The following is a 22,521-nucleotide window of genomic DNA, read 5'->3' on the forward strand; positions in this document are numbered from 1 at the left end:
CTCTTAAGGTCTTTATATTCCAACCATAATCAAAAATAGGCAGATAGATCTGACTCTGAGACTTTCCTAGAACTCCGTCTTTGTCCTTCTGCTTTCTCTGCTCATTCACTGCCTCATAAAATTCATCTAGTTTTAAGAATTTAACTACCACTTCTATGTTGCAGACTTCCAAGTCTATATATCTCCATTGCTTACCTCTTCCTTAAGCTCTCTCTGGGTTATTCCTTCACTGCTCACTTTAGCCAGGTGAACCTGAGATCAGGGGATTAACTAGGTTCTTTTAGTGTTCTACATTTAAACAGCAAGAGCCCAATGGATCCTATCATTTAACTAATTTCCAAATCCACTGTATACACTCCATTCTGTTTAACCCAATTAGCAAAGTTGGAGTACGTACTATATTCAAGGTATCTTTTTGCCTGCAGTCTTGATTGCTTCCCATTTATCCTGTATAATGCAAAATGAGTGATCTTTCTAAAGAAAAACCTCATTTCATCATCCTTCTATTTAAAATCTTGAGGACAACTTATTGATTTTAGAATAAAATTCAAAGTCCTCACCATGGATTACAAAGCAATTAAAGACACAGTCTCAGCCTGTCTCTCAAATTTCAGCTCGGCAATTCTGCTTTCTTTTCATCCTATGCTCCAAGAACTCTTAAAACACCTGCAACTCCTCAATGTACCATGTTTTCAACTCAAAGTCTTAGTTCTCTCTGCTTAGAATAATCCTATCCCCTTTCTTTCTCTGATTCCTTTGCTCTTTAAGATTCAGCTTAGATAATTCCTTCTCTAGGAAATCTTTCCAAATTCACTTGCCTGCTTCAAATATTTGCTTTTATTGGTACTTCTTTGGCTATATATGTTCAGAAATTCAACTCAGTCTAACTTATTCAAAAAAGACAATTGCTGTAAAGGTACTAGGGTATTTCAAGGATCTGAGCAAAGGAATGCAGGTAAGCCCAAAGAACTACGATGAGGGCCTTGAGTGCCGTTCAGAATTTTCTCCATGTGGTCTTCTTTCATGGGGTACATGTCTTGCACCCCCTTTATGCATCTTGTCTATTCTCTTTGTGCGTCCTCTTTATTCCTCTCCTCTCTGTAGATCATTCTTTTTCATTATTCTAGTTCATGTAATTGAAAAGCAGTCATTGTCAGATGAAATTTGTACCTGATATAATCCAGAGACCTAAAAAGAGACTTGTATGTTCTTCTCAAATTCAGTGGTAAAATTTCCTGAAGGGACACCTACTAGCCCTGTTTAGGTCAGCTGCCCACCCTGGGTCAATCACGTGAAGCCAGGAAGCAGGGGCATGCTTTCCTATGGCTGATCCTGCTATTATCATGTGGGCTGAGTGTAGGGATATAGACATAGCAATTATCCTACACGGGCTTCAGAGAAGACAAACCTATAGGTGGCCACTATACTTGCACAGAGCCCTCTGAATAGCCATATCAGAAAATTTTTCGTCTCTCGTATAATAGCTCTTATGGGCAAAGAATTGTGCCTTTCAACTATATAGGTACCAGGGTAACACATAATTAATAAAGTAATTAATTAGCTCCTCAAAAGACCAAAGACTAAAACAAATGACAAAAGCTTACAGGATGTAATAGAAAAGAACATAAATTAGGAAACAGGAGACTTGTTAGTCCAGGTTCTTACTAAAGATAGGCCAGACAATTGACATCTCTATGCTTCAGTTCCCTCCTTTGTCAGCAGAAATGTTTACAGTAGCCCTACCTACCTCAACATATTATTGTGAGATTCAAATGAGAACATATTTGTGCTGAACAAATATCAGGGAGAGTTAATATAGCAATCAGAAACACGGAAGTATAGAATCTTGAGAATTAGCATGCCCTCCTAATCAGTGGCAGTTAACCACTGAAAGTAGAAAATGATAAAAAAAACAATGACAATGAATGCCTATATAACTCAGATTAAAATTTTTCAAATATCAAAAGACTTTTGGATTCCAAAATCTTGAAATACAAAACTTCTAATAAACATATGTTTTGCCAAGGGAAAGATAGATTTTTTTGTTATAATTTACATATCATGAGGTTAAAGCTCAACATAAAGCAAAATGTATACAGAGACAATCCACTTTTTTTTGAGACAGAGCCTCAAGCTGTCACCCTGGGTAGAGTGCCTTGGCATCACAGCTCACAGCAACCTCCAACTCCTGGGCTCAAGCGATTCTCCTGTCTCCGCCTCCCAAGTAGCTGGGACTACAGGCACCGGCCACAACGCCCGGCTATTTGTTGGTTGCAGCTGTCACTGTTGTTTGGCGGGCCCGGGCTGGATTCAAACCTGCCAGCTCAGGTGTATGTGGCTGGTGCCTTAGCCACTTGAGCCACAGGCGCTGAGCCGAAACAACCCACTTTTAACTTTAGAATTTACTTTTTTTTAATTTACTTTCTGCCTTATGAAGCTATTACCTGTATTTTATATATGATTAAAAACCTTATGATTAATGTGTTTTAAAATGGTTATAAGAAGTAGGCTATAGCGAAGAATTATTCAACACATGCTGGGTACTAAGACCAAATGAGAAAATATTTATAAAAATACATTGTAAGTGGCAGTGTGTCTAACAGAAAGACTGCTGGATGCATTGGTCTTTATCAGTAGAGGTCCAGAGGCTTAGTACAAAGTGGGAAATAGAGCGTAGAGTCTTAAAAGAGCTGATAGGGATGGTCATAACTGAATAAAAATCATTTGAAAATTATAAAGACCAATGGCATCATCTTACTGTTTTTTGTTTGTTTTTGGTGTGTCTCCAAACTGTACAAAATGAGAGAAGACAAAATGGATTCTAAGTATAACTTCTACTGCTTCTCCAAGAATGCTCACCAGTTTTTCTAAAAATACATCTTAGTGTATTTTTAGCATTTGCTTTTGATGATGTTAGAAAAGTTCAGGCCTTTTTGCTACAAGAAACGAGCTGGAATGCTGTTTCCTACAAAGGCTTTAGGCACAAAGCCAACTAGAATTTAGAGTTAGGGATGAGTCCTCAAAACAAAAATAGTTCTAGGATGAATTAGAAAACTCAAATAACAATCAATGATCAAGAAATGCCTGTATTAATTTAATTTTTAGTTTATCTTCTTTTGATCTAAAAAGCATAGTCAACCAGAAATAAATGATAATTCTCTCTCAGTTTGCCACCCACAGGAAACCTGTGCACCTGAATCCTCAGGGGACAGTGAACACCTGGAGGCTGAACACCCTAACTGAAGGTTACAAGCTTATGTCAGGCAAACTCATCTTACCAATGAACTGATAAGAAAAGATTCAAGGATGAGGGACATAAGTTAGATATACAGCTATGCCAAAAATTAGCTGCATTAAGTTTGAGATTTTTAAACATAGCTCAATTTGCTGTTATTTATACATAACTAAAATACTAGTTTAAATTGATCAACATTTAATTTTCCTCCCCTTTTAACTTACCTGTAAAATTCGTTGCAAGATTGAAGGAAGGGCAATAAATGCTGCCATGCTGTTCAGAACTTGCATGGTCAAAGATTTTAGGGCTGTGATTATAAAATAATATTAAGGTTAGTTTTAAAATAAGAGTTCTCAGTTCTTGTAAGTTAGGGGAAAATAGTGAAATTATACAGCTTCTTAGAAACGTAGCCGACCTAGCAAAGTTAAGTTCCAAAGGCTACAACTATTTAAGATAAATTATAGAAATTGCTAAGACAACTATTATGCACAATAATTTAAATAAATGGCACAACAGAGAGAATTAAAACTGAAAGACGAGATTGACACCACAATATGGTTTCATTAAGGAAAATGTTAAAATAAGATACTGAGATCATAGGGCGGCGCCTGTGGCTCAGTGAGTAGGGCGCCAGCCCCGTATGCCGAGGGTGGTGGGTTCAAACCCAGACCCGGCCAAACTGCAACAAAAAAATAGCCGGGCGTTGTGGCGGGCGCCTGTAGTCCCAGCTGCTCGGGAGGCTGAGGCAAGAGAATCGCGTAAGCCCAAGAGTTAGAGGTTGCTGTGAGCCGTGTGACGCCACGGCACTCTACCCGAGGGCGGTACAGTGAGACTCTGTCTCTACAAAAAAAAAAAAAAAAAAAGATACTGAGATCATAATTATGGTTTTTACAGATAACAATGAGACTGATGATACAGGTGACATCGTTCTCATGAACTTACCTTCCACGTGTGGATGAGGTACAGCTGAACTGGACAGCTTCTGAGGTGCCATCATTGCCTCCAATAGTGGAAACCACAGTGCCTACCATGTCAGAGGAAATAACAGAAAAACAAAAGTGCTCCGTTATTTTGAAGAATAATGAACATCAGCAAAGTGTTTTATGGGTTGAAATGTATCTCTCACAAGTACAACTTGGACTTTACCTTACAAATGCAAACAGTGCAACCTAATTGTATGTACCCACATTATTAATCAGGGTACAGGGGGGAAGAAACATACTTCTCACTTATATTTGTCAGTAGCAATCAGAAAAAAGAAACATTTGACTGGGAAGGGAAAAGACAATAAAAGGCAGAGACCGTAGCTAGAACAGATACCTTTATCATGAAGCCCTGGGAAACAGAAGGAGACTGAAGTTAAATCTAAACTTTGGGACTGTAATCTTATGTCTCAGGAAAGGGGAGCTTCAAAGATGGCCAAGGACAAGCTTCTTGTTAGGTTCTTATCTCCTCTGGTGTAAACAAAGTTAAAAATAACCCTATGTGCTGCAGAAAGAAATAATCAACCCCCATGGTAACTGGCTCTACACTCAATTTTTCTTTACCTATGTCAACCAAGATAAATGAGCACAGGTTACCTAAAGTTTTGTCATATCAAACACTGTTTTATATTTCCTAAGTCATCACAGACCAGGAAAGGGAGGTTACATCTCAATTAATGTTATCCCCCATGTCATTTATTTATTACTATTATGTTAAATAATACATTAAATAACTATATTAAATTCCTTACATTTTTTAAAAAAAATATTATATTAACTTTATACTGTAGGTATGATCTTCACTTAAGATAGGAAATTGATTACTCAAGAGAATATATATACTGTAGGTATGATCTTCACTTAAGATAGGAAATTGATTACTCAAGAGAATATATTTTGGCTTAGAATTATGGCTCTGTGCCTAGGGCACCAGCCACATACACCAGAACCCTGCCTGGGCCTGCCAAACAACAACAACAAAATTAGCTGGGCGTTGTGGCAGGTACCTGTAGTCTCAGCTACTTGGGAGGCTGAGGCAAAAGAATTGCTTAATTAAGCCCAAGAGTTTGAGGTTGTTGTGGGCTGTGACACCATAGCACTCTACCGAGGGCGACATAATAAGTCTATCTCAAACAAACAAAAAAAAAAAATAGAATATATTTTAACATTTGAAACATGTGTTGGATAATGCTTTACAAATGCTCTAACCCAGTACCTTGGGAGGAACCTACTGCTGAAACATCCAGTAGACAGGAAGAAAAGTCGGTTTGACAGATCAGGACAAGAGGAGCTAATTACAGACAGGACAAGTTCTGTAGCCCCTACCGGATAGTACAGAACTGGCCTGGCAATTAAGACACATATAGGAGTGGTTTAAGGCAAAGCGGACAAGGCTAAGGGTCCAACAGACCTCTCCCTACTTGGTGAATGAACTGCCACTTAGGAGCTCTACTAAGAAGGCTTTATCCGCCCCCAACTGAGGTTAAAGGGTTTTATTTTACCCTGCTAATGTTTTGTGTACCTCTTTAAATTCTTCAGATACTTGTTTTTTGTTTTTTATTGTTGGGGATTCATTGAGGGTACAAGAAACCACATTACATTGATTGCATTTGTTAGGTAAAGTCCCTCTTACAATTGTGCCTTACCCCCAAAAGTTGTGTCACACACCGAGACCCCTACCCCTCCCTCCTTTCTTCTCTCCTCCTCCTTTCCTCCATCCCCTTCCCTCTTTCTCTCTTTCTCTGCTCTCCCTTACTCCACCCCCACCATGTCATTAATTGTCCTCATATCAAAATTGAGTACATAGGATTCATGCTTTTCCATTCTTGTGATGCTTTACTAAGAATAACGTGTTCCATTTCCACCCAGGTTAATATAAAGGCTGTAAAGTCTCCATTTTTTTAATGGCTAATAGTATTCCATGGTATACATATACCACAGCTTGTTAATCCATTCCTGGATTGGGGGGCATTTAGGTTGTTTCCACATTTTGGCGATTGTGAATTGAGCTGCGATAAACGATCTAGTGCAAGTATCCTTAGATAAAAGGATTTTTTTCCTTCTGGGTAGATGCCCAGTAATGGGATTGCAGGAACAAATGGGAGGTCTAGCTTGAGTTCTTTGAGGTTTCTCCATACTTCCTTCCAAAAAGGTTGTACTAGTTTGCAGTCCCACCAGCAGGGTAAAAGTGTTCCTTTCTCTCCACATCTGTGCTAGTGAAAAATGCAAACCAAAACCACCCTGAGATATCATCTAACCCCAGTAAGAAAGGCCCACATCACAAAATATCAGATACCTGTTTTAACTGTTAAATACTGGTAATTATTTTATTGAAATTTTTATTTATTTTATTTAGTACTCATGAACTTTTAATTTTGTACTTTATTTTTAGATAGTGTAGGGTTCCTTCATATATCCTCAACCTTTTCTTATTCTGATTGAGAAACAGAGTACCTTGCCTGCTCTATGACCCAGCCAGCCACAACTGTTGGGACTTCAATATTCAAATCCCACTCTCAGCATTAGATTACCTAGCCACAAAACCAAGAAAGAAACACTGGATTTAAACTGCACTTTAGACCTAAGGACCGAAATGACATTTTCAGAACATTTCATCCAAGAGCTGTAGAAGACACGTTCTTCTCATCAGGGCACAGAGCATTCTCCAGGGTAAACCACACATCCGGCCAAAGATAAGTTTCAACAAATTTACAAAAACTGAAATCATATCAAGTCTTTTCTCAGATCACAATGGAATACAACTAGAAATCAATAACAAAGACTAACTCTGGAAACTGTGCAAATATTAATACATGGAAATACAACAAGAGCAGTGCTAAGAAGGAATTTTATAACAATAAATCCCTACATCAAAAAAGTAGAAACATTTCAAATAAACAACCTAATGATGTGCCTCAAGGAACTAACAAAGCAAGAACCAAACCCCAAATTAGTAAAAGAAAAGAAATAATAAAGATTAGAGCAGAACACAACAAAACAGAGGTTTAAAAAACATATAATGAAAAGGATCAAAGAAAGAAAAAGTTGGCTTATTGAAAAGATAAAACAAAATTGAGGACAGGCATGGTTGCTCACTCCTGTAATTCTAGCACTTTGAGAATTGCTACAGGCCAGGATTTTGAGACCAGCTTGGGAAACAAAAACTGAGACCCGCATCTCTATAAAAAATAATAAAAATTAGCCAGGCATGGTGGTGCCTCCCTGCAGTACTAGCTACTAGGGAGGGAAAGGGGACAATTGTGAGAGCCCAGAGTTCGGGGTTACAGTAAGCTGTGCTGGAACCACTGCACTCTAGCCTGAGCAGTAGAGTAAGAGCCTGTTTCTATAAAAAATAAAACAAAACAAAATGGATAAACTACTAGTTAGTCTAACCAAGAACAAAAAAAGAGAGATGACTCAAAAATAAAATCAGAAATGAAAAGGGAGTCAACTGATACAACAGAAATATGAAGCATCATTTGAGACTCTTATGAACAACTATACACTAAAAATTGGCATACCTAGAGGAAATGGATAAATTCTTAGACACATACAATCTACCAAGGGAATTAGGGAAAATTAGAAAATCTGAATAGACAAAAAATAAGCAATGAGGTTGAACTGAAAACGTTTCCTGAGAAAGAAAAGCCCAGGACCAGATGGCTTTACTGATGAATTCCACTAAACTTTTAAGGAAGCGCTAATCAATTCTTTTCAAACTATTACAAAAAAGTTAGAGAATGGAATCGCTCCTAACTTATTTTACAAAGCCCGCATTACATAACGGATAAGGACACACACACAAACAACTATAGGCCAGTATCCCTGATGAACATACATGCAAAAATACTTAACAAAATACTAGCAAACCAAATCTAGCACATCAAAAAAACATATAACTGATTCTTGAACAATGTGGGTTTCACCTACACCTACATGGGTCCACTTTTTACATGGAGTTTCTTCTGCTTCTGCCACCCTTGAAACACCAAGATCAACCCGTCTTCTCCTCTTTAGCCTACCCAACATGAAGATATAAGTTAGATGAGTACTTTTACGATGACCCACTTACATTTAATAAATAGAAAATACACTTTCTCTTGTTTATGGTTTCTTAATAAATCCACCTTACTTTATTATAAGAATATAGTAATAATACATATAATATATAAAATATGTGTTAATAGACTCTTTCTGTTATCAGTAGGACTTCCAGTGAACAATAGGATATTACTAATTAAAGTGTTGGGGAAGTCAAGAGTTACATGCAAATTTTTGATTACATGGATGGTTAGTACCCCTAATTCTCACATTGTTCTAGGGTCAACTGTAATACACCACGATAAAGTGTGATTTATCCTAGGATGCGAGAACGGTTCAACATACACAGATCAATGTGGTATACCACATTAATGGAATGAAGAACAAATGGTCATTTGTTATGGTCATCTCAAAAGACAGAAAAGGCATATGATAAAATTCAGCATTCTTTTTTTTTTGTGTGTGATTTTTTTTTGCCGGGGCTGGGTTTGAACCCGCCACCTCTGGCATATGGGACCGGCACCCTACTCCTTGAGCCACAGGCACCGCTCAAATTCAGCATTCTTAATGATAAAAACTCTCTACAAATTAGGCATATATGACAAACCCACAGCCAACATCATGTTAAACAGGGAAGAGCTTAAACCTTTTCCTTTAAAAATTGAAACAAAACAAGATGTCCACTTTATTACTTTTATTCAACTCTTACTCAATTGAAAGGCCTAGTCAAAGCAATTGAGCAAAAAAAAAAAAAAGAAAAGGCATTCCAATTGAAGAGAAGTCAGATTGTCCTTCTTTGCAAATGCTGTGATTTTTATATGCAGAAAATCCTACAGACTCCACTGAAAAGCTCTTAGAGGTGATAAATGAATTCAGTAAAGGTACAGGACATAAAATCAAGATAAATAAATCAGTAACTTTTCTCTGGACTAGCCAAGAAAGAAACAGGAAAGTAATCTCATTTATAACAGCTACAAAACATTTAAAATACCTAAGAATAAATTTAACCAAGGAGCTGAAAGATCTCTACAAGGAAAACCAAAAACCACTAAGGAAAACAACTGAAGAGGGCACAAATAACTGCAACCAAAAAAATAGCCAGGCATTGTGGTGGGCACCTGTAGTCCCAGCTGCTCAGGAGGCTGAGACAGAAGAATTGCGGAAGCCCAAGAGCTAGAGGTTGCTGTGAGTCCCGTGACATCATGGCACTCTACCGAAGGCAGTAAAGTGAGACTCTGTCTCTACAAAAAAAAAAAAAAAAAAAATGGAAAGACATCTCATGTTCATGGGTTAGAAGAATTAATATTGTCAAAACAACCAATTAAAAATGTCAAGAAATATAAAGATTCAATGCAATCCTTGTCAAAATACGACATTTTTCACAGAAGTAGAAAAAACAATCTTAAAACTCATCCAGAACCACAAATGACCCCCAGATAGTCAGAGGGATCCTGATCAAAAATAACAAAGCTGGAGCCATCATCACATTACCAAACTTCAAAATACACTACAAGGATACAGTCACCAAAACAGCATGTTATTGTTAGGAAAACCGGCACACAAACCAGTGAAACCAGGATAGAGAACCCAGAAATAAATCCATCTATTTACAGCCAACTGATTTCTTTATTTTATTTTATTTTTTTCCTTTTTGAGACAGAGTCTCACTCCGTTGCCCTGGGTAGTTGCCCTCAAATTCCTGGCTTGAGCAATCTCTTGCCTCAGCCTCCTGAGTAGCTAGGATTATAGGCATACACCACTACACCCAGCTAGTTTTTAGTAGAGACAGGATCTTGTTCTTAGTCAGATTGGTCTTGAACTCCTGAGCGCAAGCAATCCACCTACCTTGGCTTCTCAGAGTGTTAGGATTAGAGGTGTGAAACACCATGCCCATCCAGCCAATAGATTTCTGACAAAGACACCAAGAATTTATGGAAAAGATACCTTCTTTAATAAATGCTGCTATCCAAATACAAAAGAATGAAACTAGACCCCTACTTCTCATAGTATGCAAAAATCAACTCAAAACATACTAAAGACTCAAATATAAGAACCAAAACTATAAAATTACTGGAATAAACACAGGAGAAACACTTCAGGACATTGGTATAGGTAAAAATCTATGATTAAGACTTTAAAAGCACTTGCAACAAAAAACAGACAAATGAGACTATATTAACCTAAAAAGCTTCTGTACAGCAAAGACAGTAAAGAGGTAACACGTAGAATGGAATATTTACAAGTGACTCATCCAACAGGGGACTAGTATCTAGAATATACAAGGAATGCAAACTGCAAAATCCCCCAAATAATCCCATTAAAAAGTGGATAAAAGACATGAATTGGCATTTCTCAAAGACATACAAAAGGCCTTTGGCTAATAGGTATATAAAAAATTGCTCAGCATCACTAATCATCATGGAAATAGAAATCAAAACCATAGTATGATATCATTTCACATATGTGAGAAAAGCTATTATCCAAAAGATGGCAGAATGTTGGTCAATTTGTGGAGAAAAGGGAATGCTGCGCACTGTTGATAGAAATGTAAATTAGTATAGTCATTACGGAAAACAGTACGGGGGTTCCTCAAGAAACTAAAAACAGAACTACCAAATGATCCAGCCATCCTACTACTAGGTATTTATCCAAAGGAAAGAAAATCAGTATAAACCTGGACCCCATGTTTATTATAACACTACTCACAATAGCCTAGAGATATGGAATCAATCTAGGTGTTCATCAGCAGGTGAATAAAGAAAATAATGGTATATATATATATATATATATATCCATAATGGAATATTACTCAGTCATAAAAAAGGACAAAATGGATGAAACTGGAGGTTATTATGTTAAGGGAAATAAGATAGGCATAGAAATACAAATATTGTACCTTTGCACGTTACATGTGATAGATAATTATCGCATGTTCCCACTCATGTGGGAATTAAAAAAGTTGATGTTATGGAGGTAGAGAGTAGACTGATGATTATTGGAGGCTGGGGAGGGTGGGGGTAGAGTAATGAAGGAAGAATGGCTTAATGGGCACAAGATACGATTAGATAACACAGTAGGGTGACTACAATTAACAATTCATTGTATTTTTCAAAATAGGTATAGGAGAAGAGTTGAAATGTTCCCAACAGAAAGAAATGATAAATGTTTGAGGTGACAGCTATCCTAAATACGCTAATTTCATCATTACCCATTGTATGCTACTATCAAAATATCACGTGTAACCCATAAATATGTACATATTTATTATCAATTAGAAAAACCCAACAAAAAAAGAAATTCTTCAGTTTTACATAAGCTTCCTGTAGGAGAGTGGTATTGTATTTTTAAGAACAAGCATTATTGGTCCAATTTCTCTAAAATTGGGGCAGACAAAAACTATTTAGAATGATGTTTATCAAATAACAATGATCGTTAATTCTGGGTGATGGATGAATATATTATAATTTTAAAAACATTCTTCTGTGTAACTTTCTGTATTATATGATTTTTTAAATTGTTTTATTTAACTAATTTATTTTATTAAATCATAACTGTGTACATCGATGCATTTATGGGGTTCAGTGTACTTATTTGACATACAATGTGAAATGCTTACATCGAACTGATGAACACATCCATCACCTCACTTACTTATTTGTTATGGTAAGACAATTATACTCTTTTATTAATAGTTTTTAAACGTACTATTGCATTATGCACATTAGGTGAGGTCCCCCTAAATACCCTTCCTTCTCCTGATGCCCCCACCCCTCCCCCGCTCCCCTCTCCCTTCTCTTCCCTCCTACTTTCTGGACTATAGTTACGTTTTACCATTCGTATGAATGTGTTGGTGATTATATATTGATGTCATAGTAGTATTGAGTACATTGGATACTTTTTTCCCCACTCTTGAGATACTTTACTAAGAAGAATATGTTCCAGCTCCATCTAGGTAAACATAAAAGATATGAAGTCTTCATCTTTTTATGGCTGCATAGTATTCCATGGTGTATATATTACCACAATTGTTAATCCATTCGTGGGTCAATGTGCACTTGAGCTATTTCTGTGTCTTGGCAATTATGAATTGGGCCACAATAAACATTCTGGTGCAAATGTCTTTGTTGTAAAATGAGTTTTGATCATCTGGGTATATACCTAGTAGAGGAATTGCAGGATCAAATGGTAGGTCCACTTTTAGTTCCTTGGGTATTCTCCAAACTTCTTTCCAAAATTTAAAAAAACTCTGAGTGGGTACCATTTCACAAAAAAATTTTCACATCCATATATAAATTTGTTTTATACAATTTATATTCTAAAGAATGTTTATAATTTGTAATCCTGAAAACTCCTTGAGAAAAACTTCAAGGAGAAACTTACCCATCTGATAAAAACAGAAAATATATCAAGATTTATTATTTTCATTGTAACAAGCATAGCTAAATATACATAAAAAATTAACCCTGTTTCCCATTTCAAAAACCCAGGCAGTGGTAAGTGGCTGGGCAGTGGCAAGTCAGCAGCCCAAGCCCAAAGGGCAGGCATAGAGGTATTAAGCCATATCATGATATAACTTAACTTTCTAAAGTGACTACAGAATATAACTATCAAATCACATCTCACCCCCTTAGTTTCTGCTTCACTTCTGTAACTCCCACCTGCACCTGGTACCCAACTATACGTCCTTCAGTTTTGATTTCTTCCCTTGTGCATGTGGGATCTGTTAGAGCAGTGGTTCCACCTTGGCTGTACATCAGAATTATGTATGGAGCTTTACAACATACTGATGTCTAAGCTGCAGCCCCGGAACGCAAACTTTAATTGATCTGGGGTACAGCCTGAGAAACGCAATTTTTGAAAGCTCGCCAGGTTATGCTAATGAGCTGAGATCCTAGCCTTCCTTGACCTTTTTTTTTTTTTTCAGTTTTGGCTGAGGCCACACTTGAAACTGCCACCCCAGATACATGGGGCCGGCGCCTTCCTTGACCTTTTCTCAGCTTTCTCTGCGTCCCTTGAGAGCTTTCCCTCTGTTGTTCATGCTCACTTTCACCCACAGGAAATAGAGAGATGATAAATGACGACACATCCATGGTACCACTACATGGAATACATAAACTCTCAGTCCAAAGAGAACAGAGAAATCTAGTATTCATGCACTTTACTTTTTGCAGCTTAGTCAGATCTGAGAATATAAAGCCTTTTGTAAGAACAAAGAGGCCACACACTCTTTCAGCCTGCTAATAACGTTAGGAGTCTTACACTCCTGGGAACACTAAAAAGTGATTAAAATTCAGTTGAATTAAACTCAGGTGGCTAAGAGGGCAGTGGAAATAGAATTAATTCCTAGTTTCAGGTAAGAACAGGCTTTTAAATGTGTAAATAGTCATTCTCCTACCTCTCGCTGCTGTTGGTTCAAATTATGAGAATTTCTCTGGCAAAGAGCAATTGTCTCTACCATAGTATCTTCAACATCCTTCAGTGAGGGATCCTCTTTGGTATCTAGATTCAGAAAAAGTGTAAACATCATGTAAGGATATATTAAGGATAATCTCAGAGTTTCTGTGAAAAAATAAACTCCTTTTTAAATTTGCATCATTTTAGTTTTCCATTATATATATATTCATCCATAAAACCTGATACCAAGGTTTAGTAGATTAAAAACAGGGTCATTCTATATAATGGAGTTTCCCATAGTACATACAGAGCTCATCATACTCAGCATTTCAATATACGTTAGCTATGAAAAAGTCCCTAATCATCTGTCTGTGGGTTAGGGAACCAAGAGATTATCCTTCACCTTTCTCTTCCTCTATTTCGTAAATGTGGGTATTCCCTCAAGATACTACCTGAAGCCCTTTTCTCTTCATTTTTACAATGATTCCAGACATTTTTATAGTTTCAATTCTCACACCTTTGTTAATACTTAGAATACATACCTCCAGCCTTTATTCTGTTCAAAATCTGCACATTGAATTTTCTAATAACCCTGGACATTCATCTCATTAATAGGCTAAATGTTATAGATTTTTTTTTTCTTTTTGAGACAGAGAGAAGTCGCCCTCGGGAGAGTGCTGTGGCATTATAGCTCACGGCAACCTCAAACTCTTGGGCTCAAGAGATTCTCTTGCCTCAGCCTCCCAAGGAGCTGGGACTACAGGCACCTGCCATAACACCCAGCTATTTTTAGAGATGGGATTTTGTTCTGGCTCAGGCTGGTCTCAAACCTGTGAGCTCAGGCAATCCGATCGCGTTGGCCTCCCAGAATGCTAGAATTACAGGTGTGAGTTACCATGCCCGGCCCTACTATGACCTTCATATGAGCAAAATCCAACTTATTTTTCTAATTTCAAATGTGCTTCTCCTTTCCATAAGTTAATGGAGTCATCATCTTTGAGTCAACCAGTTTATAAATCATCTTTGAAGCTTCCTCTCTTCTATCCCACACATTCAAACAAACTGCAAATTTTTGCTGATTCTACTTTCCACACTCACATATCCACACAACTTCTACCCTGGCGGAGCTCCTAATCATCTCACTGCACTACGGCAACAGACTCTTCTAGGACATTTAACATCCAGATCATTCCCTACAACAAAAAACATAAAAAATTCCTAATTCTTAAAAATAGAATATAATAAGCAAGTCTCTGACATGAAGAAAATAGTAAAGTTTAACCGTGCTCAGATTATTTCTTATTCCCTGAGGTTACTAGCCAGGCACTTTCATGCTGATGTTTTCCTCAGCCTAGACATCCTTTCCCTGCTTTTGTCTATCAAACTCCTACTCATCCAGTCTTTCTGCATAAGAGTTCCAAAAAACTCTGATTCCTGGGTAACAAAGAGTTCCCTAAGTATCCATACTCCTTTTCTACTCTCATCGTACCTTTCATAACATTCCATTCCACTTGCATTAAAAGTTTTTATTTAGGTGGGCGTGATAATTCACGCCTAAGGAGGCAGGATTGCTTGAGCTCAGGAGTTTGAGACCAGCCTGAGAAAGAGTAAGACGCAGTCTCTAAAATTAGCCCAGCATTGTGATGGGCATCTGTATTTCCCAGCTACTTGGGAGACTGAGGCAAGAGGATTGATTGAGCCCAAGAGTTAAGAGTGAGACTATGACTGAAAAAAAAAGAAAGAAAGAAAAGAGGCTGGGCCCCATGGCTCACGCCTATAATCCTAGCACTCGGGGAGGCTGAGGTGGGGATTGCTTAAGCTCAGGAATCAAGACCAGCCTTAGCAAGACTGACATCCCTGTCTCTACTAAAAATAGGAAGAAAACTAGTGGTGTTGTAGCAGATGCCTGTAGTCCCAGCTACTCAGGAGGCAGAAGCAAGAAGATCGCTCAAACCCAGGAGATTGAGGTTGTGAGTTATGATGGCATGGCACTCTACTGAGGGTGACAGAGACTCTATCTCAAAAAAAAAAAAAAAGTTTTCATTTATATATCTGTTTCCTTCATGAGACTGCGGTTTTTTAGTAGTCTGTGTATAGCCCATAGGAACTAAGCATAATGTCTTATGATTAGCAAATCCTCCAAAAATTCTCATAAAAAGTGTAAACATCGTGTAAGGATGTATTAAGGATAATCTTAGTATGCTGCCAAAACTAAATCTGAAAGTACATGGCAGACGTGATACTATTACTAGAAAATTTATTCTCGTTGGAATTCAAAACAATGGCATCTCCTCTAGACATACCACCTATGAATCACTGTAGTGATTTTGGGGAAATAGACTTAATTTTCCCTCTGTCTTTCATGTACTGACTGGAAAAGTTGTCCTTGTAACACTAAAATTTAAATATAAAATGCAACAAATCTATCTAAATTGATTGAACCCATACTGACTGTATAAAAATAATAATTAAGTGTCTAGGTGGACTATCAATATAGTGCAAGTCTATGTCAATATAAAAAAGTCAATCAAGTGTTTACTGAGGTTCAAGAAGATTTTATATAATAATGCTAAATGATTAAGACACAACACAGACTATATCATCTAGGACACAACCATCAAAAAACTACAGAGAATTAGGGAAATGTGTAGACAAAAGAAATATATGTTAAAGAGGTATGTTTATCTAAAAATAAAAATCACCTGTCAAGTAATTCCCTAATCTTTGGGGAGAACAATTTTGAAACTATCAAAAAAATATGAACACAAACCACCTGACTAAATGGGCGAAGGGCTTGAACAGGTATTTCTCCAAAGAAGATAAATAGCCAAAAAAGAAAAAAAAAAAGAAGGTGCTCAACATCACTAATCATTAGAGAAATGCAAATCAAATCCATAATTAGACACAACTATCAGGATTGCTACTATCAAAAAAACAAACAAACAAAAAAAAAAAACAGAAAAAAAGTGTTGGCAAGGATATGAAGATACTGGAACCCTTATGCACTACTTGTAGAAATGTAAAATGATGCTGCCACTACGGAAAACAGTATGGAAATTCCTCAAAAAATTAAAAATAGAATTACTACTTGATCCAGCAATCCCATTTCTGGCTATATACACCAAAGAATTGAAACCTGTGTCTTGAAGGGATTTTTGTACACCCATGTTTACAGCAGCGTTATTCACAGTGGCCAAACAGTAGAAGAAACCCAAGTAACCATCAAAAGATGAATGAACTAAACATAGTAACACACATGATGGAAAATTATTCAGCCTTCAACAGACAGAAATTCTGACACATGCTGGAACATTCACAAACTTTACATTAAGTGAAACAGGCTTGTCATAAAAGGACAAACATTGTGTGACTGCACTCATATGTGATACTTAGAGTAATCAAATTCAGAAAAGGAATGGTGGAAACACAAAGTAGAATGGTGGTTGCTGGGGACCTGGCCTGGTGGTGACTAGGAGGGAACGTAAAATGGATGAGTTATTGCCTAATGGGTATAGATTTTCAGTTTAGGGAGCTAAAGAATCAGAAGGTAGTCAGTGGAAACCATGCGTCTGTGACAAAGCCACTCGAGATTCTAAACTGTCAAGTTTTAGTGTTTTGCAATAAAATTATGTAAATTCAGTACTAAAAATTTGGCTAATTTGCTATTGTTTGACACATTAAAATAATAATCCTAAAATAATTTTTGGGAGGACCTCATTTAAATATAAACAAACCATAAGTACAAAAGTATAACCAAAAGATAACTGATGACTAGTACGTAATTTTCTGTATATTTTACTCCATTCACTATTAGCATCACAAAGCTATAGCAGTTTATATGATATTCTGTTATGAACTCTTGAAAACTAAATAGAATTTGGATTCATATTGAAATGGATAAACAGTAATTATGTAGATATGCCAATGTATTAATAAATTCACCTCATTCAACATCATATTTTATTTATTTATTTACTTATTTATGCATTTTGAGACAGAGTCCCACTTTGTCGCCCTTGGTAGAATGCCGTAGCGTCATACCTCACAGCAACCTCAAACTCTTGGGCTCAAGCACTTCTCTTGGCTCAGCCTCCCAAGTAGCTGGGACTACAGACATCCACCACAACACCCGGCTATTTTTAGAGATGGGGTCTTGCTCTGGCTCAGGCTGGTCTCGAACCCATGAGCTCAGACAATCCACCTGCCTTGGCCTCCCAGAGTGCTAGGATTACAGGTGTGAGCCACCACACCCAGCCTAAACAACATATTTTAAAACATGAGATCCAGGGTGTAAAAAATTAGAAACTACACTCAAGAACTTACTTTCACTTTGATGTGTTACCTCTTGAAGTTTGCTCTGTAGTTGCTAAGGAGATAAAAAGAGTTTACTTTAACAAGAGTTAAAAGGAACACTTTACATTTCTGCCCACCAAACATATAAATACCCATATGTATTTTTGCAGAGACAGGGTCCCACTTTGTTGCCAAGCCTGAATGCCGGGCCTTAAGTCATCTTCCTATGTCAGCCTTTGAATGAACATATTTTAAAGGTAAACACCCCCCCCAAACCCACAAGGTTATTAAGAATGGTTTACTATAATTCAGAAGTGAACCCAGTATATATAAAAAGTATAGCCAGCTGTGTGGAAAGGGACCCAAACGACAAAATGGTACTTATTCTGCCTGCTTCGGCTTCTGTTATGCCACCACAGTCATCACTGACAATTTTCAGGCATAGTAATGAGGGTCAGGATTTAGGGAACCTGAGCCTTAAGGTTCCCTACCCCTGAATGCCTTGGATAAAGGAATAAAACTCATACTGAACTGTGAGGAAAGGGCATGGGTTAGATAGGTGGGAATAAAACACATGACATGTCTATCACCATGGTATAAGGCACAGGCTTAGATGTTGTTTTATTAAATCCTAGACTGTTAGACACACTTACTATTCCAATGGCTTCTTAATGTACACTAAAGCTGACACTAATATACCTTCTATCTAAAATTTGTTCCTCTTCTTGGGGTTCCTTATAGGCTAAATGTGATAGAATTTTAAATCATAAATGATAAGCTAAAATCATGAACTATTCTCTCTCCCTCACTTCGTACAATATGCAAATAATCAATAACTTCTTTAATCCACCCTCCTCCTCTCTCCATCACCACTGCCACACCCACTTCAAGCCTGCATTGATTTGCACTGTTGCAAGTTTCTCGGTTTTCAGTTTCCTCTCTCCCTTTTCTGCATCCTGGCCCCCATCCTCCCCGTCACCAGAGCAGTCTTTATGAAGCCTTGCTTAACAACCTTCAGTTGATCCCGAGTGACAAGAGCATAAGCCACAATTCTTTAGTGTGTCTTATAAAATCTGTCCATATCTGCTTGTAGCCTGTTTCTAGACGGACCTGCTGATGTATTATATAGCTAAGCCCTAGAAAAGTTACTGGTGCTCTCAGTGGTCCATATTTCTTTGTATTCCCACATGTAGGGCGGTGTTTTTCAACCTTTTTTATCTCACAACACACCTGAACCTGCAGTTAAACTTCCACAGCACACTTAAATTATGTAGATTAACAAAAAGAGTAAAAAAAAAAAAAAGAATATACTTACTGTGCTTTCAACTTCTTTTGAAAATAATTTAATTATATGATCTTAAAAATTTTTTGCAGCACATCTAAGACCTTCTTCATGGAACACCAGTTGAAAATCACTGTCCTAGGGGATCTCCTGCTTCTCCTTCTCTCATCTATACCAGAAATAGTTTTACTTATTCTTTATAACTAGGTGTATGATATCTTCAACAAATAAATGGCAAGGAAAAAAAGAGATGTCGGGGTAATTAACCCATGAGCTCGGACAATCCACCTGCCTCTCCTAAAAGAGATCAGGAGCCTACATGAAGCCTCTGCTTTGATTATTCTTCCTGGCCTGTTTTAGAATCATGTGGCTAGAAACAGAATAGAAGCTCATATAGAACATTTTTTTGACATAAATAGGACAAGTCTAATCTATTCCTAGCAAGATGACAATATTAAAAAAACTGATATACCATTTCACACCAATTAGGATGGCTACTATTAAACACACACACACACACACCAGAAAATAAGCGTGTTCACAAGAATGTACAGAAATTGGAACCCTTGCATATTACTGGTGGGAATATAAAATGGCATAGCTGGTATGGAATATAGTATGGCAGTTCCTCAAAAAATAAAAACAGAATTACTCTTTGATCCAGCAATTCTACATCTGGGTACACATCCCCCAAAAATAAAAGCAGAGACTCAAAAAGGTATCTGTACAATCCAAGCAGGATTATCCACAGTGGGGTGGAAGCAACCCAGCTGTCCACTAAAGGATTACTGGGCAAATAAGATGAGATATTTACATATAATGGAATATAATTCAGCATTAAAAAGGAAAACAATCCTAGTATGTGCTACAACGTTGGAGAACCCTTAAGATCTGCTAAGAAAATAAAGACAAATACTATTTGATTCTGCTTACATGAGTTACAGGGAGTAGCTAAATTCACAGATTCAGAAAGCAGAATGGTGGTTTCTAGGGATTGGATGTAGGTCAGAGAATGGGGATTAATTGTTTATTTGGTACAGAGTTTCAGAGTGGGAGGTTGAAAGTATGTTAGCAATGAATGGTGGTGATGATAATTGTAACATAATATGACTATAGGGTGGCGCCTATGGCTCAAAGGGGTAGGGCACCGGCCCCATATGCCAGAGGTGGCGGGTTCAAACCCAGCCCCAACCAAAAACTGCAAAAAATAAATAAATAAATGAATACATAAAAAATAATGTGACTATAGTTAATGTCACTGAACTATATACTTAAAAATGGCTAATTCGGTAGTCTTTCTATTGTATATTTTACAATTTTTTTTAGATGCAAAAATTTTTTAAAAATTTACTGAACAGAAAGCACTGGTGAGAATGCAGAGCAAGCAAAACTCTTACACAAAAACCTGTTATACATTACTGGTGAGAATGGTATAACCACTTTGGACAGAGGTCTGACAATTTCTTATACAACTCTCCCATGACTCAGCAATTCCATTCCTTTGTATTTACTCAAGGGCAATGAAAACATTTGTGTACAAAAAGACCTGTACAAAAGTGATCATAGCAGCTTTATTCATAAGAGCCAAAAACTAGAAAAAGCCCAGGTATCCATCAACAGGAGACTGGATAAACAATTCAATGCACATCCACACAATTGCATACCACACAGCAATAAAAGGACAAAGGTACTAATAAACGCCACAACAGAAATAAACCTCAAAAACATTCTGCTGAGTGAAAGAAGAATTACATAAAAGATACTGGACGGTGAAAAAAACCAGAAACTGACTATGAAGGAGCAGAAGGGAACTTTCTGGGGTGAAGGTAATAAGCTCTATCTTGTTAGGGACTTGAGTTACACAGATGTAGACATTTGTTAAAAACTCATCAAATGGCACACTGCATGTGTGTTTTACTTTACGTAAATTTGTACCTTTTAAAAAAAAAGTACCACAAAGAAATACTAAACTCTATAGTCAATGACATGCATGGTAAAAATATGCAAAGGTAAAATGCACTATTATCTGCAACTAACTTTGAAACATAAAAGATTAAGATGGATTGATGAATGGTTAGAGGGACAGATAGAAATAAGATGACGCAGATGTAGTAAAATGTTACCTCTAACATTATTAAGAAAGCACCATGAATATCTCCTTTCTTTTCTGAAAGATAAGCAGTGACTTCATGAAGTTGGTATTTCTGAGTAATCTAGGAGGAAAAAAGAGAAGATAAACATTTTTGTTCACAAATTATTACTTGTGGGTGGGATGATCCCATTGAGGATGAAGAAGCCACATGATAACACACAGTGAGTTCATACCTCAGTGGTTTGCTGCTTTACAGTATACCCTAAACACTTGACTTTCTAGTCTTACAGCAGTTCATTTGGAATTTCTAACTGAACAAAATTCATTCTTTTTTTTCATTTATTTATTTAAGAAATTGTTACATACCTGAAGGAGGTATATCCAGGGGAGAAAAGCTAACACATATAGATGAAGAGTAATAATATAAAGTAGAAACTGACCATCCGTAATTATACACACATACTTAGAACAAAATGACATATCGACTTGTGGGATTTTAATAAAAAATAATAAACTAAAAATTTCTAATTAGTAAAAAAGGGAAAATCAGTTCTTAAGAAGACAAAAAGTACAGAAAGTGGCAGAAAGCAAACAATAGAGGCTTAACAAACGCCAATGTAGCTTTTTTAAAAAGATTAAAATAGTAGAAAAACGCTTTCTTAGAAGAAAAAAAGAAAGGTACAAATAACACATTAACAGTTTAACAGATCAAAGGAGAAGAACATGTGATAAAATCCATAAATGCAGGAAAAGCATTTGGTAAAATAAAGTACCCATTTGTGACAAAAACAAAAAACAGAACACTCTTACCAGAACTAAGGCTAGAATTTCTTAACTTAATTAAGTCACCTATCAAAACCTATAATAAATCCCCTATTTAATGTAAAATGTTGTCTTCTAACTCAGGAACAAGGTCAGAGGCACATTATCACTACTTCTATCTAACAATATTCTAGAGCTCCTAGCCATCTGTTAAGAGAAAGAAAAAACTGTTAAGAATGGTATGGAAAAAAAAAACCCTTGCTGTTATTATCAGAAAATATAATTGTCATAAAAATCTTGAAATTGGCTGTGTGGGGTGGCTCAATTCTATAATCCCACCACTTTGGGAAGTTGAGGATGGAAGATCACATGGAGGCCTGGAGATCAAGACCAGCCTAGGCAATATAGCATAATTCCGAATATACAAAAAATTAAATAA

The 22,521-nt window shown here is 36.9% G+C and overlaps 1 protein-coding gene across 1 annotated transcript in view; it reads right to left on the reverse strand.

Moving 5' to 3' along the window:
* The window catches only part of VPS8 (VPS8 subunit of CORVET complex), a 329,884-nt gene that overhangs the window by 91,215 nt on the left and 216,148 nt on the right, over positions 1-22,521 (reverse strand). The window contains exons 38-42 of the mRNA XM_053565122.1: positions 21,352-21,441; positions 17,977-18,019; positions 13,655-13,758; positions 4,178-4,259; positions 3,460-3,542 (exon numbers count right to left, since the gene is read on the reverse strand). Of these exons, the coding sequence (XP_053421097.1) occupies positions 3,460-3,542; positions 4,178-4,259; positions 13,655-13,758; positions 17,977-18,019; positions 21,352-21,441 (402 nt within the window). The remainder of the gene's footprint in view (positions 1-3,459; positions 3,543-4,177; positions 4,260-13,654; positions 13,759-17,976; positions 18,020-21,351; positions 21,442-22,521) is intronic.

Source organism: Nycticebus coucang, chromosome 16, assembly GCF_027406575.1.
Source record: "Nycticebus coucang isolate mNycCou1 chromosome 16, mNycCou1.pri, whole genome shotgun sequence".
NCBI classification, from domain to species: Eukaryota; Metazoa; Chordata; class Mammalia; order Primates; family Lorisidae; genus Nycticebus; species Nycticebus coucang.